This window comes from Panthera pardus, unplaced genomic scaffold (genome assembly GCF_024362965.1).
Source record: "Panthera pardus isolate Hobbes unplaced genomic scaffold, ASM2436296v1 HiC_scaffold_3, whole genome shotgun sequence".
In the NCBI taxonomy this organism is placed as follows: domain Eukaryota; kingdom Metazoa; phylum Chordata; class Mammalia; order Carnivora; family Felidae; genus Panthera; species Panthera pardus.
The window spans coordinates 30615337-30635394 of NW_026526876.1; the positions used below are offsets into that span (position 1 = coordinate 30615337).

Sequence of the window (20058 nt, forward strand, 5' to 3'; positions counted from 1 at the left end):
GAGACAGAGACAGAGCATGAGCAGGGGAGGGGCAGAGAGAGAGGGAGACACAGAACGTGAAGCAGGCTCCAGGCTCTGAGCCGTCCGCACACATCCCGACGTGGGGCTCGAACCCATGAACGGCAAGATCGTGACCTGAGCCAAAGTCAGACACCTGACCGACTGAGCCACCCGGGTGCCCCCAAGAAGCTGTTTTTTAATTTAACCCACTGTTGGGGCGCCTGGATGGCTCAGTCGGTTAGGTGTCCGACTTCGGCTCAGGTCAGGATCTCACCGTTCGTGGGTTCAAGCCCCACATCGGGCTCTGTGCGGACGGCTCGGAGCCTGGAGCCCGCTTCAGACTCTGTGTCTCCCTCTGCCCTTCCCCCACTCAATCTCTGTCTCTGTCTCAAAAATAAATAAACATTTAAAAACAAAAAGAATTAAAGGGCGCCTGGGTGGCTCAGTCGGTTAAGCATCCAACTTCAGCTCAGGTCACGATCTCGGGGGTTCGTGAGTTTGAGTCCCACATCGGGTTCTGTGCTGTCAGCCTGTCAGCGCAGAGCCCGCTTTGGATCCTCTGCCCCACTCTCTCTGCCCCTCCCCTGCTTGCACTCTCCCCCCCGCCCCCCGAAAAAAAGGATTAAAAAAAAAGAATTAAAAAAAATCACTTAACCACTGTTGTGTTGGGTCTCTACTGCAGCAGCTGAACCTGTACGTAACCTGATAACGGAGGGAATCCATGTATCTGTTATCTTTTGCCACAACAGTGCTAACTAATAGACCATCCTCAAAACTCAGAGGAGGCTGGGAAACCGATTCTCACAGGTTGGCCGTTACCGCTGTACTTTAATGCCCTGCTGGCTGGATCGGCGCTGCTTCTCACGGCTGGTCTTTTCTCCCTGTGTTGCTGCCGGGACCCAGGCTGAAGAGGCAGCGGCTACCCAAGAGAAGCGTAAGAGAGCAAGCAAAAGAGCCATCGGGCCTCTTCGAGCCTAAGCACGGAACCAGCCCCAAGCCCCAAGCCAGGGGATGGGAAAGTACACTGTGGCCACGAGGAGACACAGCAGGAGCGGGGATGCGGGGAGGGCCCATAATTCTCTCTCCCAGAATGTGACAGAGTCCTGGGTCAGAGGCTACAACACGGTGGCCCTGCTCTTCTAGGCGTCACCTACGAATGGCGCAGAGTGAAAGACAGCGTCCGTCCATGTGAAGACTCAACCGCAGTTCTCTATTAGGTCAGGAGCCCTGACAAGACAAGAATCACATCTCCTTCCTCTTCCCAACGCCTAGGGCCAGGCCCTGCCCTCAGGGCTGACTCAGGGAGATTACTGGGTGAATCTGAGACCATTTCTTCACTCTCTGCGTAGGATTCCTTATGTGATACAGACTGACCTCCTAAAGGTCAGCACACAGTGCTAGGGGTTTGCCCGCAAAGCTGCAAAGGGACTGTGCCATTGGGAACTGAGATGTGTACCTAGGTCTGTCTACACCGCATCCTGGATCCACTGCCTGCCAGAGGGACCTCCAGAAGAAAGGACTTCTACAAGTTAAATATCGCAGACTTCACACTCCAAAGGAGAACCGTTTGAAGAGAGCCATGGTTAACCCTGAGGAATGCCACCATCACCACAGAATTCCAGGCACCGGGCATGTGGGTAGAAAGCATATTTTAGGGCAGTGACTCATGGTAAGTCGTTTCCTCCAGTCCCTAAAACGGGCTATTCAATGTCAAGCTGTCTCAGGCTCAGGCTGATAACAGGGCAGCCATAGGGGACCCAGTGGGAGCTGCGTTGTCACGGTCCAAGTCTGTACGCACCGCTTGTATAACCTGCCCAAGTTCACAAAGACAGGATATCAGTCGCCGCTCTTTATGCTCCCAGTGAAAGAAATCCAACTAAAATATGCTTAAGCCAAAAATGTCATACGGTGTATCGGCTCACATAACCGGGAAGCCTAAGATCTTCAAGCTGGCCGCATCTAGCGCTCAAACGTCATTCTCTCCCCAACTATCCCTCAGTTGTGCTTTCCTCCATGACGGCTTCAGGCTTCAGGATGGATGCCCCAAGACTGCAAAGATAGTCGTTAGTAACTCCAACTCTCCACTGAGGTTGAGCAAGCCTCATAAAGGAAAGCCAGTCTTCAAAAAGCCTCTGATTGGTCTGCTTGGACCCTGTATCTGGCAGGAGGAGACCCTGATTGGCCAGCCATGGTCAGCGTGCACCTGCAAGGTGGGCCTTAAACCAGTACTTAAGTCTCTGCTAGGGCACAGGAACTGAATAGAAAGTCAAGAGAGGGGGTTGTCTCACGGCAAGTTGAGGGGGCGAGGTGACAAATGGAAGACCAGACATTGAGGCTAGATTGAACTAACCCTAAGCCTAAACTTTGAACAGGCTTTCACACGTTCATAGATGCTATTGTGAGTAAAACACAAATTCACTTAAGAGCAGGAGTGCCTTCATAGTAACTTTTGGTCTTTCTGTATTTTTTGTCCCAATTAATAGATATCGAAAGGATCCCTACGATCACGAGCAGGTCCGAAGACCATTCTATTTTTTAATATTAGAAAGGGATTCTTAACTGCAGATTAAGAGAGAGAGTAAAGAAAGCAAGAAGAGAAGGGAGCCAGGAAAACCCCAGCCCAGGAAGCAGCGAAGGAAGGTTCCAGGACAGCAGCGTATGACAGGTCAAGGAGGTAGCCGAGGGAAACGGCACTAACTGTCATGCCAGAGCACTGGAGCGGAGTGGAGGAGTGATCGTGGCGGGCAGCACAGGAAGAGAAGGAGAAGAAATTAAACCCCGGGGGGTCAGGGGACAGAAACGAGTGCCATCGGACTACATGAGCAAGCTCTGCGGTGAACAATGCTTACCTAGTCACAATTCTGCAACCACTATCAATCATGGGGCAAGAGTGACAAAACTAAACCTCAAGAATGGAATGGGTGGGGGGTGTTAAAGACCTAACTCCTTGCCTGTGTTGCTAGGAAGTCCACAGATAGTGCCTATTTTTTTCTTTTTTTCTTTTTTTTTTTTTTTTAATTTTTTTTTTTAACATTTATTTATTTTTGAGGTAGAGACAGAGCACGAAAGGGGGAGAGTCAGAGAGAGGGAGACACAGAATCTGAAACAGGCTCCAGGCTCTGAGCTGTCAGCACAGAGCCCGACGCGGGGCTTGAACTCACTGACCGCGAGATCATGACCTGAGCCAAAGTCGGCCACTTAACCGACTGAGCCACCCAGGCGCCCCCACAGATAGTGTCTAAAATGGATGAATCAGAGCACCTGGGTGGCTCAGTCGGTTGAGCGTCTGACGTCAGCTCAGGTCACGATTTCACGGTTCGTGGGTTCGAGCCCTGCATCGGACTTTGTGTTGACAGCGCAGAGCCTGCTTGGGATTCTCTCTCTCCTTCTCTCTCTTTCAAAAAAAAAAAAAAAAAAAATTAAAAAAATCTTTTAAATGGAAGAATTAAGAGCTAGAAACACAAGATAGGTGGAGATAAGCACCAGAAGATCCAGCGAGAGGTAAGGAGGACCGAGGACTGGCGAGCTGGCCCAGGAGGGTGGGGATGGTCGAGGCAAGAAGCTGCTGCGGGTCATTCTGTTTCCTCACCACTTCATTTCGTACTATTTGAACTGTAAACTATGTGTGATAACATTTGGGAGGCTTAAAGAGTCCATTCTTTTGTCAACGGCACCTCAAAGCTGTATTTGTGTCCAACTTTATTGAGATAGAATTGACACATAATTTTTAGAACCCTTTAAATCCGTTTTTTCAAAGAGAGTGGGAAGAACCAGCTTCCTGCAACAGAAGCCATGAGAACATTACCTATTCCGGTTTCAAAAGAAATGGTGGCATTAGTTCTGCTTAGATGATTTCGGTCAGAGACCAAATAAGGATACATCTGGGGTTCAAACAAGAGAGGCTCTCACTCCAGTGCTCAAAGACCAGTTAGAAAACGGAGATCTGACTGGACTGGGTAGGTACGAATTAGCCAAAACTGTAACAATAATAATAATAATAATACTATAGCTAGTTATCCTCAAGTGCTTACTTCAGACCAGAAACCGTCCTGAGGATATTATCTTATTTAATCCTCATGGCAACTGATATTTTCCCCAATTTACAGATGAGGAACTGAGGCTCAGATAGTTTGGGGAACTTCCCGGAAGTCACACACTCTGGCCCCTCTGCCTGAGGCGGAGCGTGTTGTGATTTACTTCTCTTTTCTAACCACCAATCAAACTTAGAAGTTTCTATCTCTGGTGCCATCTCGAGGGGCCTATGAAAACCACTGACTGTGGCAGTGGTCTCAGGCCCACACTTGCTGGGTTGTGCTGGGCCCTGCGCTGTCTTAGGGAAGGCCTAGAAAACAGTATGGGGTAGAGCCGGTATTCAAACCTAAGCATTCCCGGCTCCAAAGCCCACTTGCTGGGCCACTGAATTATGCTAGTTTTCCAGCTAGAATCAGAGCTGGGTGAGGATCCCACCTGTAGTAATTATGAGTTGTATGGCCTTGGGCCCCCAAGTTCCTTAACCTCTCTTAAGCCTGTTTTATCATCTATGCCCTGGGGATAACAATGGTGCTTACCTTCAGGGTGGTTGCTAAGGATAAATCAAAATTCCTATCTGGCAAATAGGAGCCTCTATTTTCCACACCTGTTAAATGCCTTGCCCTTCAGCTCCTAGGTTAAGGAGAGATTCTCACATTTTCTCACCCTTCAGATCCACGGGTGGTAGGGCAAGAGACAGAAAAGGTTTGGGTCAAGGCTAAATACTTGGACCTCATCCCAGAGTGACTCTCCAGGGCAGGGGCGGGGTTCAGGAATCTACACCTTAGACCCCCGAGAAATTCAGATGCCTGCAGTCCTCCTGCCTGGCTTTGAATGACTATGCGTAGTGCTTGAAATCTGACAGACCAGTGCCTTTGTGAGCGTCTGAGCCCTTCCTGCACTGGCCTCCAGCTGTGTCTGTGCCTCCTCCCTTTCCCCATTGCCCAATCTGTCTTTATCTCCCCCTTCCATTCTAAGCCCCCTCCCCTTACTCTGGCCTTACTTCCTAGCTTCCTCTCCACCTCTCCGTGCACCCTCCCCTGAGCTCAGTCTGCATTCCTACCCACCTGCCGTTTCTCTACCAGTCTCTTCGCAGGCATTGCCCTTTCCTGTGTCCACCCGGAAGGCTCAGATAAAAGTTGCTTCCGCCAGGATAACCTTCAAGGCCTCTTCTCTGGCACCATGGCACTTTGCACGTACCTTTATTATTGCTCAAATAACAGGGTAATGGGAGATTTTTTTTTCCGGCCTCAGATTACCTGGTGGACTCGTGGCCCACGAATGGTGGAAACGTGCGCCAGAGTAAGATGGAGAGAGGAGGACAAGCCCGTAGACTTTGCAGAGGGGCCGAGAGGCCTGAGAAGTAAGAGAAGACCAGGAGACAGGGGCTCCTGAAAAGATAGATAAGAGATTACCATGCGGGGTTCCCACAGCTTTTGCAGACAGCGGCTGCGCAAAAATTCATTGGAAGAACTGAGGAATGTTGCTGGCTCCATCTGGGGGAGGGCATGCTTGTATCAAGACACTGATGCTCTTGATGTGCTATAATTATAACCAGAAACACTATCCTTTTGCCCAGGAAACTGGATTTCCCAGTAAATTCCTTACTTTCCAAGTTGTTTAACGCTAAGATAATGCTTTGCTTCTGTGTCCTTATTTATTTACCTTTAACGTTTATTTACTTTGGAGAGGGAGAGCACAAGCGAGGGAGGGGCAGAGAGAGAGAGAGAGAGAGAGAGAGAGAGAGAGAGAGAGAATCCCAAGCAGGCTCTGCACGGTCAGCGCAGAGCCCAATGCAGGGCTGGAACTCACAACTGTGAGATTGTGACCTGAGCCAAAGTCAGACACTTAACCGACCGAGCCACCCAGGCATCCCTCCGTGTCCTTATTTCTAACTTTCTGTTCAACTGTTAACCATACTAAATGTACTCAGATTCATCTAGTCTAAAATCGAGGAGAGGTGGTTCTCGCTCCTAGAGAGAGAATTATTGAAGAGGCAGCCCGCACACACTCAGGTGCCACATCTCCAACAGCTGGTTTTATAAATGGAAACAGGCACTGGGACCCCTTCTTCTCCCCTTCCCAGAAAGGCTGATGGAGAGCCTGGCCCAGATCAGTGGAGCTTTCTTCCAAGAACTGTCCCGTTCCCAGACCAGCCCTGTAGACACCCCCAAAGTCCCCCTGGACCTGCAGGTAGCAGTACCTCTCCACCCCAGTACTCACCCCACACTCAGGCCCTAAGATCCCACTTGACCTAAGCCTGCAGGTATGAAGTGTCCAAAGCACAAGACATCTGTCCCCACCCCCACCAACACACACTCTTGACCTTTTGTTCTGAGTCCATGTGAAAGAGAAATGTCAACTCTACCAAGTAAAGGAAACAAACAACTTCCTGGCTAGATGAGAATAACCAGAACCTTAAGCTTCATGCCTGGGGGCTGACGGGTACCTAAAGGTGCTCCCTTGGTGATAGGGGTGATCAAAACCTGTATGCTTTTCCTGAGAACCACCAGGCGGGAAGCACCACCTGCACTGATGCCCTCAGGGAGGCAAAACTAGGGTAGAAGTTATTGGTCCGATTTTACAAGTGGGAACCTTCCGGGCAGGAGGCCAACAGACAGCCTCAACGGTAGATAGTGCTGTGCCCAGGCAAGGTCATGAACCCAGAAGGCGGCCGGGATCTAGTGAGAGGCAGACACTGCTGGGGGCGGGCAGTAGGACACGTTCGCCCGACACTGGTGGGCTAGCCTGGTGGCCTCGCCTCTTCGTGCGCATCTCGGGTCGCAGAGTCCCCAGCCTCCCAGATCACTCACCTGCTCTGGGGCTGGTAACTTGGGCTTTCCTGAGCGCTGGCCCCGCCCCGAGGCTCCGCCGGCCCTGCGATTGGCTCCGCGGTCCGGGGGCGGGGCCGGACGCCGAACCAACGTGATGGCGTCAGGCGCCGCGAGCGCCGTTTCCTGTTGTCACTGGCCGGGAGGCCACAGCGCCTGGTCGGAGGCTTAGGGGCTGCAGTGGCCAGGAGTGCCCCGCGCCCCCTCCCCGCTCCCTCTGGTGAGTTAGGGGTCAGAGGGCGAGGAGGGTGAGAAGGGGACGGCGGGGCCGAGACGAGAACGGGCGATGGGGCACCAGCCCTGTCCGTGATCGCAAACCCTTGGTCGCTTTGAAACTGTCCTGCTTCAGACAGAGCCTTTTCCCTTCCCGGCCTGAGCCCCGCACCCTACCCCACTCGGACCCGAGCCTTCAGCCCAAACAGCCAGTGCTGACCGACCCGTCCCCTTCCTCTTCTCCACCCGTGACCCGAGTCCAGCCCTTACCCTCACCCCTTCACCACTGGTCTTGCGTAAGTGCAGCCACACGCGACCCCACGGTAGCCCACTTCCAACCCCTAGGACAGCCACTTCCCTCCGCCTCCCTCTAACGCATCTCCTTCTCACCCCTCAACCCCTTTGGCAATCCCAGTGCTCCACGCAAACCTCCTCGAGCCCCTCCTCCCCCTCCCCGTCTTTCCGGCTTACCCCCTTTCAGGCTCAGCTTTCTTATCCCAGCCCCCCTGCTCAGCCCCCCAAGGTCTGCTCAGCCAAAACACCCACCTCCCCCCACTCATTTAATACCTACCACTACAGTAGATGCCCTATTGCGCTTACCGCCCTCTTCTTGATAATTCTGATCTCAGCCCTATCTCAAGTCTTGTATGTATCTTCTTGCCCTCACCCACTCAACCCCTAACTTCCAAGCCCACCACATACTTTCTTTCCATCCCCAGCCAGCCTGAGGACACTTCATTCCTGAGTCTTTGCTAAACCACCCCCCAACTCTTGCTGCCCTAGTTCCCACCACCCCTACCCAATCTTGTTAGATTGACGTCTTCCTATCCCCATTTCAACTCTTCATCCCAGCTCTGTGCCCATTCTTCCCTTGATGTGGTCCCCATTTGATCTGAGAACCTAGTGCAGTCCCCTGCCAACCCCACCTGCTTTCTCAGAGCCAGGCACTTGCCGAACACCTCAATTGAGGCAGGGCCTCAGATGGTAAGTAAGTGTGGAGGAGTAGAGATCCTTCTCCCGTGGGTCAAGTGCTTTTCCTGGATGTCAGGCCCCCTGTACCTGTCCTTAAGGATTGTATTCCTGGCATCCATATTACATTACTCGCGTTGGCTGCTGGAATGATAGGTATCATCCAAATACCTGGAAGGTGAGGGAGCTACTCATTCAGCTGGGGCAGTGGAAGCTTATCACTTCCTTTTGGGTGATGATCTGGAGAAACTCAAGCGGTTCCATTGTGTGGGGTTGGCTGTGGTCACAGAATCATGTCCATGTGTATTGCCCTGCCGCTCAGAAAGGACCCTCACCCAGTGCTCCTCCTGGCCAGAACTGGTTGTAGATTAGTCCCGCTACCGAATGTGCCAGAGGTGACGTTACATGTTGTGAAGAGTAGAGATGAGTGGATCCTGGGGACGCCGAGGCCTCCGTGGAGGCTGTTGAATTGCTTCCTCTTTTTGCAGGTGCTGGATCATTGAGTTTTGACCATTTTGATTACCCATGAACACAGAGAGTCAAGTTATCTCAGAGTAGCTAGACATTCTTGAGGCACCCAGGCTCCATGGTTAACATTTATAATCTCCTGGGATTTGGGGGTGCACATCCCCTCTAAGTTCTGGTGACCAAACTCCAAAGGATTGGCCATTTGACAGCCATTGTAAAGGACCCCAAAGAAGACCCCTTGTCTTTGCTTGCATTTATAGTCTCACGCCTTTGAGAATCGGATGTCCTTTTACCTTCAACATCCCCTTCCGTTAAGGTGTGATCTCTGAAGGGTTTCAGCCTGTTGGCAGCTTGGTGTAATGGAAGGAGTTCCGCAGTGACCCCACCACTGAGAAGTTGTATACCTCAACTTCTTACAGTCTGAAACGGTCTGAGCCTTTTTATTTTACTCATCTGTTCATTCAGCAAGTATTTTGTGAGCACCACTGTGTGCCGTGCACTGTTTGAAGCATTAGAAAGACAATGGTGAATGAGTCAGGCAAAGGTCCTGCTTTCATTCACTCAGAGTTTGGTCCTTGCCAGAATCTTAAAGGATCTGGGACAAGAATATGGGAGAGATGGGTGTTGTTGGATGGAAGGAGGGAGGGAGGAAAGAAAGATACCCAGTGTTCCTAGACCTCACATTTCTGGCCTCACCCACTAGCCTTTGGACTGGGAATCACGAGCTAGAAGTTGCTTGCCCTCCAGCTGATATTCAGTTGCTTTGTCGCCCTACCCACCCCCCCCCCCCACACACACCCATCCCACCCCCCACAGGGCTCTTGTCTAGAAATCCAAATTTCTTCAGGTAGAAGGAGGTGCTGTTTACTCAGCACTCACATGTCTGAAGTATCAGCTGTCTTTCTGAATCAGAAGATAACTTTGTCATTTGTTTCCAGCTGAAAACCCTGACTCATCACCTGGTACAGCAGCTGGAGGGCTTAAACACCGGCCTGTTGTCGTGCATAGCCAGGTGCAGGATCGGAGTCAGGCCGTAGAGACGAGGCTGTCGCGGATGGCGGGGAAGTCTCTAAGAAGAAGAGGTTGCTGTTTACTGATGAACGGAGTGTTTCGAAAGTGGTGAAGCCAGGTTATCCATTTCTTCTTTTAATGTAAGTCTCATGTGAGTCCTTCTCCTCTTTTCGTTCTTCCTTAGTCTCTGGAGGAAGTGAAATTGGATGTTTATAGAAGGCCAGGCAGTATCACGAAGAGAATCAACCCCAACGATTCCTTCCTGTGTGTTGGAACATTTGAGGAGGGACAGCTCGGAAACCTGGCTGCCACGGAAAGGACCTGTGGTCAGCTAGTTGGGGCCACAGATCTGATGGGCAAGATTGTTTCTTGTCAGTGTTAGGCCTTCTTTGATAAGGTGGAGCTTCTGAAGAGTCTGTGAGTAATAAGTTTGCCTGAAACTCTTTGAACCAAGGACCTGGGACAGTATGAACTGACGAAAGGCACAGAGCTTGGAATGAGAAAATTCTGTCCCTCACCTGAGGCATGTTTCTACTGAGCCTCAGTTTTCTCTTCTGTGAATGAGGGATACTCATCCTTCTCTCACAGGATTGTTTTAAGAATGAAATGAGGATAGGGGCGCCTGGGTGGCGCAGTCGGTTAAGCGTCCGACTTCAGCCAGGTCACGATCTCGCGGTCCGTGAGTTCGAGCCCCGCGTCAGGCTCTGGGCTGATGGCTCGGAGCCTGGAGCCTGTTTCCGATTCTGTGTCTCCCTCTCTCTCTGCCCCTCCCCCGTTCATGCTCTGTCTCTCTCTGTCCCAAAAATAAATTAAAAACGTTGAAAAAAAAAAAAAAAAAAAAAAAAAAAAAAAAGAATGAAATGAGGATAGAGAATGAGATCCTGTGCCAGAGTGAACCAATACAGAGGGGCAGAGGTAGACGAAGGGTGACTTAAGAGTTTCCTAAAGGCACACGGCACTCACCTTTTCTGCTCCACTGTATCAGGGATGTTTGAACTCTCTACTTGCTCTCTTTATTCTGGGTCTCCTGAAGACCCACCCCTCTTTCGTTTGCTTCTTGGTGTCAGTGAAGACAGCTCTGAAGATAGAAAGTGAAACCAGTCCCATAGCATGGTAGATGGGGGTCTGGCTCACCCAAGGAGCCTGCTGGAGTGCTGACCTAGCAGTCAGGAGACCCAGAGCCCAGAGATCTCACATCGTAGATGGTCGTGGTCCTGCCTCTGAGCCATTTCCTGCCTTCCTGAGGCGTTCTAGAACCGACAGGCCTATGTAGGGAGCTTTGGCTTCCTGCAAGGAAAGATGTGCCCGGAACTTTGGCCTGACCCCCACGTCTCAGTTCTGTTTTGTGAATTGTCAAGTGGCAATTCTTCTAGGTTTCTCTGCACTGTTGTCCTTTTGTGACGTTCCTGACACTGTTTTAGGTCACAGTTGTCTCTTGTCTGGCCCTGCTCTGACCTCAGTGTCAGTTTACTTTGTTTTTTCAGCAGACCCTGACTTGGCCAGAGCACCCACTTAATGATAAGCCTCCCTCCCTCCAGTGAATATTATATTCAGTGAATTAGTTGATGAGGCCTCAATGGTCTTCCTCTTCAGATTGCTGAGGCCCAAGCCTTGAGGCCGGCTGAGGGAAGGGCAGTTTTAGGGCTTGAGGCTCTGTCTAGAAGGGCAGGCCCCCGGAATTGCCAGAGGGGATTGGATGCCAGGGTCTCAAAGCCAGCGAGCCTGAACTTGGCCTGCAGGGCTGCGTAGGGTAGCCTTGAAGAAACCCGGCCTCTAGGATCAGGCACGGTTTCAGGACCGACTCTATAGTGTGTCCCCTTCTCCCGGTGCCCTGGTGGCCAGAGCATGGAGCTGGTCTCCAGCGAAGGGTCCTGAGGATTCCCAGTGGGTAGGAGCTGGGAAAGTGGTGGAGGGAGAGACAGTCTGATGGGCTGTGGCCAGGGGCTAGTGTTCCTCCTGTCAGTCTGTTGTGCGCTGACCAGAGCTGGTTTCGTGGGGGCCGTCCTCCACACACCTATCTGCCTTTGCATGTCCTTACTTAGGAAGGTCGGCGCTGGGTCCTGTTCACCCTCTGCCGGATCCAGAGGCCAGGGCTTGAATCAGAGCGTCTTTCATCATTTAGGGCCACCCTGCCGTTCTCCATGCCTCACTGTTCGCCTGTAAACCTTTCCTGCCAGACTCAACCCTGATGCTCCCTTGCATCCCGCCACCTGGGCCCCCAGCTGGAGAGCCCTCCTCCCAAGACTTCCCTGCCCCCTCCCCAGCCACCCCTTAGCCCTAGCTCACACCCGCCTCTTCCAGAAGGCTGGACGTCATCCTGGCCGAAGGTGGTAGAGCCCGCCACTGATCAGCCCTGGGATCTTGGGAAGTTCCCTGACCTGGGTCAGCTTTGATTTATCTGGATAATAAAAGAGCTCGCCTAGGGTGGTTACAAGGAATGAATGAAGCAATGTGTGTAAACAGTACAAAATCCATTCATCATGCCTCCATTTGATAACTTCTTTGGGCCATAGGTTTTTGAGAACAGAGACAGCGATGACCTATTTTTTGGTGTCCCTCCATGCTCGGCAGCGTGGTCACTAGAGATCTGTTTAGATGGGAATGTGCCTGCCCAATCCTGGTCCGTCCAAGTGGCTGGGGCGGTCCAGGCGAGCCAACAGCCACCCCCCGAGGCTCAGGTTGAGGCCCCCCCCCCCCCCACCTAAGCCACCCCCGGGGGGGTGGGGGGGAAGCCAGTGCCCTGAGGGATTTACCTGTGTACTGACTTCAGGTAGTTGAGCGGACTCATTCAGACAGTGGCCTTTGCCTATAAGGCTTGGCCACATCCAACCGGGGTAATAGATACCATTTATCCTCAGTACCGTCAGGCACTGTGCTGGGCGTTTTCCACATTCATAACCTCCGTTTGAGACGTCTGCCGTGGTGCCCCACCTAGCATGCCTAAGTGGTTAGTGGCAAATCGAGATTCGAACCCGTGTTGTTTCCCTTTAGGCGTGTCCCTGTGCTGCTCCAGCTGGACCCTCGTGCCTGGAGGGGAAGCAGCTATGTAGCAAGAGGCCCTCCCTTTGGAAACTTCCTTCAGTTGTGCTTGTCCCTGCCGAGCTGGCAGACATCGGGCTGGCACAGGAGTCAGAGGCTCCGAATGTGAATTGTGAGCCCCTGCTTCCTGGTCCACGTGGGCTCTTGGCACCTCCAGCGGCAGCATCCCCCTCGCACCCTTAGTTCTGTATCCAAATCGGCCCCTCATTGCCTGCTTTTTTGTGCCAGCGTTTGGTGTGGCATACAGAGGCCTCTCCATGCCCTGATTAGGGTGGACCCACCCACGGCACATAGGATTCCCCACCTCCTGAGATTCGAGCCCTCACATTTCTTCTCTTCCCTCGTTTCCTTCCTTAAAATCCACTCTTGGCTTTTACTTTTGACTTCAGAGGCCTTTGCATTGCAGTTTGAGGAAGATGGGCTGACCCGCTGCCTGCTGGGGGGAGGGGGAGAATTGGCTGGGGGTGGTGAGCTGGAACCTGCTCATCTGGCCGCGCCGTCTGTCTCTGCAGGTGTCATGTGATTCTCCGAGGGAGCTGCAGTGTGAGCGGAAATGCTCTCGGTGGTGGAGAATGGACTGGACCCCCGGGCTGCCATCCCGGTAGGCAGTCGGAGAGGCTCAAGGGTGGGGAAGGGGGCACGGGACAGCCATGTCATTGGTCTTCCTCACTTTGAAATGAATGAGTACTGTCTGGAAAGCGAGGCTTCGGGCTGAGAAAGAGTTATAGCAGAAGCAGGCTCTGAGGAGACCCTGCCCTTTCTAGAACATCTTATTGGTGATAGAATGGGAATTGATAAAAAACAACGGATTTTAATAGGGGCTGCCTGAAGACCAAGGATTTCTCAAAGGAAGTCATACATATGGGGCGCCTGGGTGGCTCACACGGTTAAGCGTCATGATCGTAAGCGGCTCATGGTCTTGCAGTTTGTGAGGTCAAGCCCTGCATTGGGCTCTCTGCTGTCAGAGCAGAGCCTGCTTTGGATCCTCGGTCCGCTCTGTCTCTGCCCCCTCCCCCACAGGCACATACATGTATGCACATTCTCTCTCTCTCTCTCCCTCCCTCTCTCTCTCTCTCTCTCTCTCTCTCTCTCAAAAATAAGTAAACATTAAAAGAAGGGGCAGCTGGGTGGCTCAGTCGGTTGAGCATCCGACTTCGGCTCAGGTCATGATCTCACGGCTCATGGGCTGGAGCCCCGCATCGGGCTCTGTGCTGCCAGCTCAGTGCCTGGAGGCTGCTTCATATTCTGGGTCTCCCTCTCTCTCTCTGCCCTCTCCCTCCCATGCTGTCTCTCTCTGTCTCTCAAAAATAAATAAACATTAAAAAAAAGAAAAAAGAAAAGAGGGCATTAGGGTGGCCTGGGTGCCTCAGACGGTTGAGCGTCCATTTGGCTCAGGTCATGATCTCACGATTTGGGAGTTTGCTGCTGTCACTCCCTAGCCCACTTTGAATCCTCTGTCCTCCTCTCTCTTTGCCCCTCTCTCTCTCTCTCTCTCTCTCTCTCTCTCTCTCTCTCTCTCCAGTCAAATAAGCAAACAATAAAAGAAGTATATGACCCATAAGTCATATGAAAAGATGTCTAACATCAAAAGACTGCATACTGTATGACTTCATTTACACAAAATGTCCAGAATTGGCAAATCCATAAAGACAGAAAGTAGATTAGTAGTTGCTAGGGGTTGAGGGAGAGGGGACTAGAGAGGAGTGACTGCTCATGGGCACAGTGTTCCTTTTTGAGACAATGAAAATGTCCTAAAATTAGGTAGTGGCTGTAGTTTCACTATTCTGTGAACATACCAAAAATCACTGAACTGTATAGTTTAAATGAGTGAATTTTAGGCAATGTAAATTGTGTCTCATTAAAGCTGTTATAAAGAAAAAAAAAAAAAACAGGGGTGCCTGGGTGGCTCAGTCGGTTGAGCGTCCGACTTCGTCTCAGGTCATGATCTCACAGTCCGTGAGTTCGAGCCCCGCGTCGGGCTCTGTGCTGACAGCTCAGAGCCTGGAGCCTGCTTCGGGTTCTGTGTCTCCCTCTCTCTCTGACCCTCCCCCGTTCATGCTCTGTCTCTCTCTGTCTCAAAAATACATAAACATTTAAAAAAAAAAATTTTTTTTTTAAAGAAAAAAAGAACATTCGACTTTTCAAAGAACATTAACATGAACTGTTTGGGCTAAGATAAAAATAAAACAGTAAAATATTTATCCATAATCCTATCAGCTAACAGTTCAAACCAGGTTTTCTGTATTCCCTCCCAATCCTTTTCCAAAACACATAGGTAATTTTGACATGCTTATACTATGACAGAACTGTCTTTATCTTTCCAAAGGATTTTTCATATATGTATTTTATAATTAATTTATGTAACAGACCTTAACGGAATACTTACATGTGTCAGGAACCAAGCCAAGTGTTGAGGATGCAAGAATGAAAAAAAAAAGCAAGTCCTGCCCTCAGAGTAATCCCCCCGCCCCCCAACTCCTGTGCTGTAGGTCAGGAAGTATTCGTTCCGTTTAACAGATGAGGAAATTAAGCTCAGTGAGGTTAAGTGAAATGTCTGTAGTGACCCAGCTGTTGACCAACAGAGCTGAGACTAACATCTGCCTCTGACTGCCAGGTCAAGGATCTTTCCTTTTTTCTTTCTTTCTTTTTAAAGTTTATTTCTTTATTTTAGGGGCGCCTGGGTGGCTCAGTCAGTTAAGCGTCCTATTTCAGCTCAGGTCATGATCTCACGGCTCGTGGGTTCGAGCCCTGCATCAGGCTCTGTGCTGACAGCTCAGAGCCTGGAGCCTGCTTCGGATTCTGTGTCTTCCTCTCTCTCTGCCCCTCCCCCCTCCTCATACTTTGTCTCTCTCTCTCTCTCTCTCTCTCTCTCAAAAATAAACGTTAAAAAGATATTTTTAAATAAATAACGTTTATTTTATTTATTTTGAAAGGGAGAGTGGGCATGAGCAGAGGAGGGGCAGAGAGAGGGAGAGAGAGAGAGAGGGAGAGAGAGAGAATCTCAAGCAGGCTCCACACTGTCAACACAGAGCCAGATACGGAGCTCAAACTCAAAAACCGTGAGATCATGACCTGAGCTGAAATCAAGAGTCAGATGCTTAACTGACTGAGCCGCCCAGGTGCCCCTAGGATCTTTTTTTTTTTTTGAATTTTTTTTTTCAACGTTTTTTATTTATTTTTGGGACAGAGAGAGACAGAGCATGAACGGGGGAGGGGCAGAGAGAGAGGGAGACACAGAATCGGAAACAGGCTCCAGGCTCCGAGGCATCAGCCCAGAGCCCGACGCGGGGCTCGAACTCACAGACCGCGAGATCGTGACCTGGCTGAAGTCGGACGCTTAACCGACTGCGCCACCCAGGCGCCCCCCTACGATCTTTCTTAATGTGGACCATGCTCCTGTTTTCTTGGTGTTTTTATGGTTCTAAAGTGGCACTTGTTGCCTCTTCATGGAATCGTAGACCCCTAAACAAGGTGGAAAGCTTCACCCCTGCCCTAGATGGATCACCCAGGCTCCCACACCTGTAACTATGATGGAGCCGGTATTTAAACACAAGATTTCTATGGCTATCAAATCACTGAAGTTCGGTTTAAAAAGCAAAACAAAAGAAAAATATACAAATATCTTTGCAAAAAAATAACTATCTCTGGGTGGTATAAGTACGTAATTTTCCTTTTCTCCTCTATGCTTTGTCTCTGTTTTCTTTCTTTTTTTAAAATTTTTTCCAACGTTTATTTATTTTTGAGAGAAAGAGAGAGCGTGCGTGCGTGTGCAAGTGGGGGAGGGGCAGAGAGAGAGGGAGGCACAGAATCCAAAGCAGGCTCCAGGCTCTGAGCTGGCAGCACAGAGCCCGACGTGGGGCTCGAACCCATGAACCGTGAGATCACGACCTGAGCCGAAGTCGGACGCTCAACCGACTGAGCCACCCAGGCGCCCATCTTTGTTTTCTATGATTAGCTTGTGCTAGTTTTGCTGTATACACACCCACAGGTAGACGTGAGCACGTGTGTGGGTGTGCGTGTATTTGGTGATAAGCACTTACCTTCCAGGGGTCACCGCAGGATCTTCTAAAGGCCTGTGTTATGTCTGACACCGACTAGGTCATCAAGAAGAAGCTAGTGGGATCTGTGAAGGCGTTGCAGAAGCAGTACGTGTCCTCGGACACAGTGGTCACTAGCGAAGACGGAGATGCCAACACCATGTGCAGTGCCCTGGAGGCCGTATTTATCCACGGCCTGCATGCCAAGCACATCCGAGCCGAGGCCGGAGGGAAAAGGAAGAAGAGCGCCCACCAGAAGCCTCTGCCTCAGCCTGTCTTCTGGCCCCTCCTGAAAGCTGTCACCCACAAGTGAGATCAGCAGGGGAGGCTTTGCTTTGGGGAGGAGCTTCAGTGTGGGTGACCCTGGGCTCTCCCTCTACAGCTATATGGGAAAGCAGCAGAGATGCTCTGTGTTCTAGAATGGAGATGGGTGAGATAGGGGTTATTGTTAGACCAAGCCTCAAGAGCCCCTCAGCGCACAGGCAATGGCCTGGGGCTGCTCAGGCCCCTGGCTGGTCGCCTTTAGCAGGAGCCGCCTTTTTGCCACACCGTGGCAAAGTTGGGTAGTTGGAACAGAGAATGTGTGGCCTGCAAAGCCTAAAATCTTTACTAAGTGGCCCTTAACAGAAGAGGTTTGCTGACCCTGCCTTGGAATGTTTGAACATCTCTATGCTAAGTATTATATCCTAACAGGCTATGGCATTTTTTAAAGACGTGGAATCCAGATCATCTGAATATCCACCCTGGGACGTTTGCCTCTGCGGCCCTGGCCCTAACTGCCTGGGCTTTGGAGCAAGCAGCTGCTGGCACGTTGCCTCTAAGGGCTATTAAATGCCACCTTCAGCCTGAAGGTGCCTTGTCAGTCTGTATCTTCCTTTTCATGCTGACTGCCACCGCCCTATCTCAGGTTCTTACCTCACTCCTAGGTGGCAGTGGCTTTCTGATTGTCCCCCTTATCTCATTGTGTCTGTCCTTAGGTCAGGCAGCTGGTCAACATTTACTGAGCTTAAGCTAACCCGAGCTCATTCCCTGAGCCCTGTGGAGCACGCACTCCTATGGGCGAGACGTGCTCAGGGCACTGTGATGGTCAGAGGAAGGGCATTTACATCAGACCAAGGGTTCGGGAACTGAGTTGGGTACATGATCTTATCCCGAGCAGCCCACCCAGAAGTCTGCGCGACTGCGGTCAAGTCATTTCCCGGTGTAAAAACTCTCAGGCTCCCCAGTGCTAGCCTGGAGTTCCCTTCACTTCGTTGGGGCCCCGGAATCTGTATCCTGACCAGGTTCCCAGGTGATTCTGACGCACAGCCAGGTGTGGGGACCCTTGCCCCACCTTGCCTCACCGGTTGGATGCTCAAGACCCTGCATCACCTGACTTTGCAACCCAATCAGCCACTCCTCCTCCTCCCCGTGCTGTAACGGGAGTGCTCACCACTCCTGTTACACAGCTGCTGCTTCCCTACCCTTGGTGCCTTTTCTCTGTCAGTCCTTGGTGCCTGAGGTTCCCCTTCCATCTTTGCGGCTTGAAATCCCTCAAGGCCCAGCTCAATGCCTTGCCTGTGCCTAATCCCTATGCCTAATCCCGCAATGCCTTGCCTAAGGCATTGTCCTTACTGCAACCTGGAAGTGATTGCCTTCCCCCCATCCCAGCTCTACTGACAACAGGGTTCACTTCCGTGTGCCCTTGAAAGGTAGTAACCTGGACTGAGGGCAGGACCATGTCTGTATCCTGTATCTTCACAGCTCCAAAGACCTGGCACTTAGGGGCTCATCACATGTATGCCGGATGAGCAGGTGATGTCAAGGGCGCCTGGGGAGTTGAAACTAAAATGGCAATTATCCTGCATGACAGTAACCTTGAAAAAGTGGGGAGTTGTAGCTAAATATTTCTCAATTCCCTGTAGAACACTGCTATCTGAGATATTTTCCCAAGCCTGTATATACTTGCGGTCGTTATTACTGGCTCCTGCTCACCAGTGGATAAAATGATCCTCTGTGATCTGAACTCACTTCTTGAAACAAGCCTGTCCTCTCCACCCCCAGGCACATCGTCTCGGAATTGGAGCACCTGATCTTTGTCAGCACGGACGTGGGCCGCTGCCGGGCCTGGCTGAGGCTGGCCCTCAATGACGGCCTGATGGAGTGCTACCTGAAGCTGCTCCTCCAGGAGCCCGCCCGCCTGTGCGAGTACTATCAGCCCACAGCCCTGCTTCGAGACGCCGAGGAGGGCGAGTTCCTCCTCAGCTTCCTGCAGGGACTGACGTCCTTATCCTTCGAGCTCTCCTACAAGTCCGCCATCTTAAACGAGTGGACGCTCACCCCGCTGGCTCTCTCTGGGCTTTGCCCGCTCTCTGAGCTCGACCCCCTCACCACCTCTGGGACAGAACTACAGCGGAAAGAGTCTCTGGATTCAATTTCCCATTCCTCAGGCTCGGAGGACATCGAAGTCCAGCACTCAGGCCATAAGATCCGACGGAACCGGAAGCTCACGGCCTCCTCCCTCAGCCTGGACACCGCCGGTTCATCCCAGCTGTCTTGCAGCCTAAACTCTGATAGCTGCCTACTCCAAGAGAATGGCTCCAAGAGTCCAGACCGTTCCGAGGAGCCCATGTCCTACGACTCCGACCTGGGGACAGCAAATGCCGATGATTCAGACCCGTCTCTGCAAGAGTGAGTGTCCTTCCCCCACTCCTCTCCTCCCCCTGCCTTCCTTCCTTCTCCTCTTCCTCTTTCTCTCCCTCCCTATAGCATGTGATTGCCTGTCACTGAGCATTGACCTCTCTAAGGGCATAAAGGAAAAGGGGATCGTGGCTCTTCCTCAGGGACTGGAGTTGCCGGGACTTGTAACTGGAGGCAACATGGGGCAGCGAGGAGAATGGATTCAGGGAGGGCTCAGAGCTGAATCAGGCTCCAGCTCTGCCCCTGGCTGATCTTCGACCAGTTACCTAATTTCTCTGAGGCTTCGTGTAAAATATTATTGCCTCTAGGGCGGAAACCAACGGTTCGGAGTTAGATATACAACTTCCAAAAGACGCAGTGAAGCCCAGCGCGTCTGGGTGCTCCGCTGCGACCTCCCAGAAGGCCTCTGAAGGACACAGACCCTGAATGAGGCCTGGAGGAGGTGGTGCACAAAAGGGGCCAAGCGAGTGAGTGGAGGAAGAGCACAGGGAGCAATGAACTTGACTAGAGAAGGGACGCTGGGCAGAGCTGTCTCTTTAAAAGAACTTTTTTCTATTTGAGTATTGTTGACACACGGTGTTATATTAGTCTCAGGTGTACAAGGTAGTGAGTCACCATCTCTCTATGTTGTACCATGCTCACCCCAGCAGAGCCTTCTTCGTTCAGGCCCTTTTTAAACACTCATTTTTTAATAGATTTATTTTTATGGTAAGAAAAAAAAGTCTACCTACAGTGAAACGTCTTCTCCACCTTTGTAACCATAATTATTAATTCCTTACATC

General features: G+C 51.3%; 1 protein-coding gene across 5 annotated transcripts in view; it reads left to right on the top strand.

The window, feature by feature from the left end:
• Window positions 1–6973: 6973 nt before the first annotated feature.
• Window positions 6974–20058, top strand: part of PLEKHM1 (pleckstrin homology and RUN domain containing M1) — a 48098-nt gene continuing 35013 nt past the window's right edge. For 4 of the 5 annotated variants that reach the window (XM_053892488.1, XM_053892489.1, XM_053892487.1 and 1 more), the window contains exons 1-5: window positions 7011–7080; window positions 9479–9661; window positions 13073–13161; window positions 16659–16906; window positions 18641–19267. In XM_053892488.1, coding sequence (XP_053748463.1) covers window positions 13114–13161; window positions 16659–16906; window positions 18641–19267 — 923 coding nt within the window. In that variant the 5' untranslated portion in view covers window positions 7011–7080; window positions 9479–9661; window positions 13073–13113. Of the gene's footprint in view, window positions 7081–9478; window positions 9662–13072; window positions 13162–16658; window positions 16907–18640; window positions 19268–20058 lie in introns of all 5 variants that reach the window. The other variant, XM_053892486.1, reaches the window with a different exon arrangement.